Below are 7,500 nucleotides of genomic sequence, written 5' to 3' on the forward strand. Positions count from 1 at the left end.
TATATATAAATGTATGATATATATATGTGCGTGTGTGTGTGTGCGTGTGTGTGTAATTATCTAGCCATATACCTTTTCCCTTTTTATGGAATAGACATCTAAAGGTATTAACCTTTCAGTTCTCGCAAAGTATTTTTTGGATAACTCCGCTAGGCTCTAACAGTTTTATACATAGACCGGGAAACACAACAGTCTGGTAACAATCACGTGGCAAATCCGTTCCTTACGTCAACAGAAACAGACTTTTCAAGAAACTGGCTTGAATCGTTCACTCTACTGGTCTCTAGCTCTGTGAAGCGAGGTAGGAAACAACGAGACACTTTGCAGACGAGAACCTGAGAGTCGGAGGTATATTTTCACTATGCCATTAGTGGAATTACTGCCTTCATTTCTGGTGACAATGAAACCCTTCCAGACAGAACATATTATTGTAATGTTTCTCTTACAGCGTGAATCCGTTTCCCTTAACAGGGAGTGGCTCCAGAGGAAGTTAAGGCAACATTTACTGTCATATTTATTCTTTAACAGCTGAATTGTGAATGAACCTCATGCTATTATAGTAATAGCTCACAGAAACATGCAACTTGCATGAATTTTCTATATGTGCTTGAGAGAGAGAGAGAGAGAGAGAGAGAGAGAGAGAGAGAAATTCATTTCTCCTGCCATGAAAAGAGGGTAGGGGCGACTTGGGGAAGGGGGCGGGCGGGGCGTAGTCGCCAAAAGCAGGATGTAGACGGGCACCAAAAACATTCGCAAATAAGAATGACTGAGCAGAATGAAGTATTAAATAAAAAAAATTTTCTATTCAGAGCTCAGGACTGTATTTTCAAATGCAAGTACTATTTAGATCCTGAAATTTAAAAGTAATTTTATCCGGTCTTTATTGTATAAATAATGTGCTTAGGAAAATTAAGTATAGTCCTGCTTGGATTGTCTCGCATTATTTTTATTTTTTTAATTTTTTTTTTGGAAATAAACATTCTAAGGATGTGTAATACAACATATTAACGTAAGTATTATTCAAACGCCTAAAAAAAAATTGTTATAATTTGTACAAATTAAATAAGTATACAACTTTTTGGCTCACAATTCTTGTGCGTGAACCGGACGGCTGAATTTTACAGCACTTAAATCTAGGTAAACAATCCTTTGATATCCTCTGCCAAGGCAGAGACAAAAGCAACTCGAAAAATCGTAAAAATCGCCGATAAATTTCTCCAATGAAGTGATGCGCTAAGCTACAGACAGCGTTAAGACCACTTTGGCGAATGTCCTACTGGGAGACGTCCGGCGTCTATACTCGGTCTTCTTGGAAGATGTGAGTGAGAGATTGCTCTAATCTCCTGGTTTATTCTCTTGGAAGAAAAATTCTTGCCTGCAGTTTTCTTGTGATAAGGCACTAATTGCGTCTAAAACAGTCCAATAGCAGTCCACACAGCTGTGTAAGGGTTTTCTGTGAAGCCCTATTTTAGTTTTTATTAAGAAGTTTCTTTTGGGGATAGATCTATATATCTCTGATGCTTCTGATGAAATGACTAATCTTTGTTAGTATTTCTCAGACGACAGAGTCATTCACCTGTAGGAACTTTCATATAAAGAAATTGTATGTCGGTAACTTGTTCTGATAAAGAGCCATAGACCGGTGAGGTTATCCTACGAGAAAAGCAAAACTCTGATTTGCGGTACTCTTCTGGTTGGTAAGGCACCAACTGCGTGCAAAACTGGCAAAAAAATAAAAAAGTACCTTTGAAGGACTAGTTTTAGCTTCTTTTGGAGGACAGATCTATTTACCCCTGATTCTTCTGATGAAACGACTAATCCCTATTCGTATTTCTCAGACAACGGAGTTATTCACTTGCAGGAAGCTTCATATGTTTGTATGGTGTTTTTACGTTCATGGAAACAGTGGTTCTTCAGCAAGGGGACCAACGGCTTTACGTGACCTCTGAACTACGTCAAGAGTGAACTTCTATCACCAGAAATACACATCTCTCACCCCTCAATGGAATGCTTGAGAATCGAACTCGCGGCCACCGAGGTTCATAATATGGACAAATTGTTTCTCTGTAAGACTTCCTTGGTAAAGAGCTATATATCAGCGGTATTATCTACGGGGAAATAACGCCAAATCTGCAGGATTCTATTGACAAAAGGACCAACTGCCTGCTATGGTCACTCTTAAATGAAGGGGGCTGTATTTCATGATTCCTCCGCGAAAGACGATTTTAGGCATCTGAAGGATTTTCTGGGGAAAGGATGTTTTCACCTGTAAGTGTCCCCTAGAGAAGAAAATTCCTGCAAGGGTGCTTAATTTACCCGAGGTCCAAAGACAACTTTAGATTTTAGACCGTAAATTCGCCTGTGCGGTTCTCGTGAGGAGGGGTTACAGAGATGGACAATTTTCCTGAACAAATGACAATTACCTGTAGGACTTTCCGTAGGATCACTCATTAGCACGAACTGCCAAAAGAACTATGTACCTGTGGGATCCCCCTGAAGAAGGGACAATTGTTGAAACGACGGCATTTAGAACCACAGCGCCATTTTTTGTAGCTACCTTCTGCTGCGCGGCAACCAAGTTTCGCGGGCTGAGATGTCCAGCACTGTTGGTAAAAGAAATGGAAAAGAGCTAAGCCAGTAATGGATAAATAGATAAATAGAATTAATAGAAGCGTAGTCACACATTCATTAATTTAGCTCTGATATCAACATATCTGTAATACCAATAACAAATTCTTCTTTATCAAACAGTTGTGTTTGTTATTGTTTACTTTAAGTTATATGATTGAAGAGAAGAACTGAGATAACCTGCAGATTCGGTTACACAAACACACATACTATATATATGTGTATATATTACTTGTAAAAAAATATAAAGAAATTAGTGAACGATCAGCCAACATAACTTGAGACAAAAAAATAAAAAATGGAGAAAAAAAAAAGATTACGTAACAGGAGTTGATTGGATGGAATGCGACGCAGATTATACGTTCATCAGAACCACATGGTGCCTCGTCATTTGCTGTGTCATCTTGCCCAATAATAAAAGGAATTAGATCTGCAATGAATTCACCGCCTTCATTCCCCCAAGTTGCGTGCATAAGCAAAACAATTTGCCTACTTGCGTGTGACAGGAATTGTTGCTGATGAAACTTAATAGGTCAAGAAAATATTCGAGAGGGTTTGTGGTCTTTCACAAGCCTCCTTTAATTTCATATTTATTCCACGAATCTTGATCATCATTCTTAGAGACCGCTTCCGTAAAAGGAACAAATAGCAGGTTTTATTTTTTATGTCGTGTGACATGAATCACCAGTTAGACTCCAGACGACCTTCCCCGTTCATCTAAGAAAATATCTTAAAGTAAGCTTTTTGGAAAGTCTTTAGATAAACATTATAAGAAAATTCAGGTTCAAAAGACCTTCGTTTCCGAAAAAGAGGAAAAATCAACGAAGGTTTTGAATCAAAAGAGGCCTTGAGTTGGGGGGGTTTTACCCTGAAAATATCTAAGGGAAAATATCTCCAATTTCTGACGACAAGGCCACAAGCCAATCGAAGGTCGAGTCATTGATTTTTGCATTAACTCGGTAATTCATTGAAATGATGATTGTCACACGGAGTAAGTGACGTTGATTGCCTTATTGACCGATTGATTTTAGCATTCAAACAAACGAAATAAGATTAGTTTGAGATTTAGTGCTTGAAACAAATTAAAGTTAACGGTAGCGTGGAATTTGGCAAAATGTTCTAAAAGATCTACCGCATTCATTGCCTTGAGAGAGAGAGAGAGAGAGAGAGAGAGAGAGAGAGAGAGAGAGAGAGAGAGAGGAAGTAATGAAATTATTTCCAAAAACCCGTTTTAATAAAAAAATGAACATTCCATCAAAATAACTGACGACGAAATCCATTTACGCAGTTTTAAACGCCAAAGCCAATTGTTTATGGCTATAAACAAGATTTACCGGCTCCGACCGTCTTCTTAAGTAAAAAATGCCATGCCACTTATAAATGGGTTAAAGGTACGACTTACAAGTGAAAAAATATAGCTACGCTAACCTTGAATGAGATCACAACCAAACATCCGCAATTCTTTATAAGGTTGGCAATCGTGTTGGCAAAGAGTTTCAACAGACGTGGCTGTGATTATGACGTCCCTGTATAACAGCTCGCTGCAAACTGTGAAATCTTATTGATCAAACTTTGACGGATGAGTTAGACAGATCAGCTTATTTACTCTTCAAAGGCTATATATCTATATTCGTTTAGCTGTTCTTACTTCAAGCTTTTTAAAAAAAAATTTTCTATCATCATCTCTCCGGGCCTTTTCTCTCTCCTGCATTGCCATATTATCTATTAATTTTTTACTTTACCTTATTTTTTAACTCCTTAGTATCGTTTGATAATTATGTTTAAAATCACTTCAATTAATTAGAGATATAAAAAAAATTGCCGTGGTAGAATGATTCGGAATTTGTTGTACAAACACAGGTCGCACACACACATATGACTCACATACATACACACACACACACACACACACACACACATATATATATAAATATATATATATATAATATATATATATATATACACACACACACACGCACCCCCCCCCCACACAACACACACACACACACATATATATATATATATATATATATATATATATATATATATATATATATATATATATATATATGTGTGTGTGTGTGTAACCTAGCCACCTGGGGGGGCAACCAAGTCCTTATGGGTGCCGGTCCCAAGCCCGGATAAATAGGGAGGGTTGGTGTCAGGAAGGGCATCCGGCTGTAAAAATCTGTGCCAAAACCAAAAATGGAATGAGCCGAAATATGGAAAGAGGTAATGCTAGGGCGTACTCCGTAAACGACGCACAGAGACATCGCCCTAACTCTGTGGTAAGGCGAGGGCTACTGCATCAGGAGCGGGTGCAGCTAAAGAAGCGAGCTCACATTGGGTTCAGAGTATGTCAGCTAAATGTTGGGTTCATGACTGGGAGAGGTAGAGAATTGGCTGACTTGATGAGAGAAAAGAAAGTAGATGTTGTGTGTGTGCAAGAAACGCGGTGGAAAGGAAATAAAGCTAAAGAGTTGGGAGATGGATATAAGCTGTATTATAGTGGAGCAAATAAACAAGGTAGAAATGGAGTTGGCATAGTACTGTCTAGTGAACTAAAGAACTCGGTAATAGAAGTGCATAGAAAGAATGACCGTATCATCAGATTGAAGATATGTTATGGAGGAGAGATTCTGAATATTATAAGCGCATATGCACCACAAGTTGGTTGCACAGAAGAAGAGAAGGGAAATTTCTGGAGAGACATGGATGGAATAATGCAAGAACTGGAAGAGCATGAGAGGGTGATAGTTGGGGCAGATTTGAATGGCCATGTCGGAAGTGAAAATGAGGCGATTGGGCGGGTGCATGGGGGCCATGGAATTGGGGAGAGAAACCCAGAAGGAGAGAGTGTAGTGGACTTTGCTGTGTCATTCGACATGGCAATAGTAAACACATTCTTTGAGAAGAAAAGGGAACACCTAATAACATATAGGAGTGGGGGAAGATTCTCCCAGATAGACTATTTCTTGTATAAAAGGATAAATCTGGTGGAGGTCAAGAACTGCAAAGTTATTCCAGGCGACCATGTAGCCCCCCAACACAGGCTGCTATGTATGGACTTGAAGTTGAAAAGGGAAAGAAAAACCAAAGCTAAAGGGATAAGGAAAATTAAATGGTACGAATTACAGAAGGAAGGGGATAAGAAGAGAGAGTTTAAGAGGAGGGTTTTGGAGGATATTGATATAGGGATTGAAGATGTTCAAGAATGGTGGGCACGAAATGCAGCAGTAATAAGAAGGCATGGAAAGGAGCTGCTAGGAGAGACATCTGGTATCATATGGGAAGAAAAGGAGAGTGGGTGGTGGGATGAAGACATGAGAAAGTAGTAAAAGATAAGAAGGAGGCAAAGAAAAGATGGAAGAGTCACAGTCAGTGGAAGACAGAAATAGGTACAGAGAGAAAAACAAGGTGGTGAAAAAGGTGGTAGCCCAAGCTAAAGCAAAGTCGTATGATGATGTGTATAATGAGCTGGGGACAAAGGAAGGATTAAAGAAGATGATCAAGCTATCAAAGGCTAGAAATAAGAGCACCAAAGATATAACACATATCAAACAAATAAAGGATCAAGAGGGTGTAGTGCTTAGAAAGGAGGAAGACATTGTGAAGAGATGGAAAGAATATTTCGAACAGTTGTTAAATGAAGAAAATAATAGACTAATAAGAGAGGATGGGCAAGTGAACATTGGCATGGTAATGAGGTTTTCTAGGCAAGAGGTACTAAATGCACTGAAGAAGATGAAGAATGGGAAGGCAACCGGACCAGACATGATCCCGGTGGAGGCATGGAAAGCATTAGGAGATGAAGGAGTGGATATACTGTACGATCTTATGATAAAGATCCTTGAACAGGAAAAGATACCAAATGAGTGGCGTGGGAGTATATTGATCCCAATTTTTAAAGGGAAAGGCGATGTCCAAGAGTGTGGTAATTATAGGGGCATTAAATTGATATCCCACACTTTGAAGATACTGGAAAGGATGATAGATGCTAGACTGAGAGAAGAAGTACAAATAGGTAAAGAGCAGATGGGATTTATGAAGGGAAGGGGAACAACAGATGGTATATTTTGTCTGAGGCAAATAATGGAGAAATTCGGGAAAGACAAAGGGACCTACATATGGTATTCATTGACCTTGAAAAGGCTTATGACCGAGTCCCGAGACAAGAGGTATGGAGGAGCCTGAGGGAGAAGATGGTGCCAGAGAAGTATGTGCGATTGATACAAGAGATGTACCGGAATGTATTTACCAGAGTGAGGAGCAGTGTTGGGGAGACAGAAGGTTTTGAGGTGAGAGTAGGATTACACCAGGGGTCGGCTCTGAGCCCATTTATCTTTAACATAGTGATGGATGTTATAATAGAGGAAGTAAGGGAGACAGTACCATGGAACATATTGTATGCGGATGATATTGTTCTGTGTGCAGAGAGCAGGGAAGATCTGGAAGTGAAATTGGAAAGATGGAGACAAGTACTGGAGGACAGAGGAATGAGAATAAGTAGATCCAAGACAAAATATATGTGTACCACACTGAGGGGGATGATAGAGAAAGTATTCAGCTTGGTGGAGAGCAAATAAGGAGAGTTGATAAGTTTAAGTATTTGGGATCTTTTGTTAACGCTGGAGGAAGTATGGAAGAAGAAGTAAAACATCGGGTACAGGCAGGCTGGAACAACTGGAGAGCGGCCTCGGGAGTTCTTTGTGACAAAAGAGTGCCGCTTAGGTTAAAAGGAAAATTTCACAAGATGGTGGTAAGAACAGCAATGCTGTATGGTACGGAAACAGCAAGCATGAGAAAAGCAGAGCAGAAGAAGATGGATGTGGCAGAAATGAGAATGCTTAGGTGGATGTCTGGGGTAACAAT

The 7,500-nt window shown here is 39.4% G+C and overlaps 1 protein-coding gene across 6 annotated transcripts in view; it reads right to left on the bottom strand.

Moving 5' to 3' along the window:
• LOC135215515 (monomeric sarcosine oxidase-like) overlaps positions 1 to 7,500 on the bottom strand; it is a 42,543-nt gene that overhangs the window by 25,110 nt on the left and 9,933 nt on the right. For all 6 annotated transcript variants that reach the window (XM_064250332.1, XM_064250333.1, XM_064250330.1 and 3 more), the window contains exon 5: positions 2,481 to 2,603. In XM_064250332.1, the coding sequence (XP_064106402.1) occupies positions 2,481 to 2,603 (123 nt within the window). The remainder of the gene's footprint in view (positions 1 to 2,480; positions 2,604 to 7,500) is intronic.

This window comes from Macrobrachium nipponense, chromosome 5, assembly GCF_015104395.2.
Source record: "Macrobrachium nipponense isolate FS-2020 chromosome 5, ASM1510439v2, whole genome shotgun sequence".
Lineage (NCBI taxonomy): Eukaryota > Metazoa > Arthropoda > Malacostraca > Decapoda > Palaemonidae > Macrobrachium > Macrobrachium nipponense.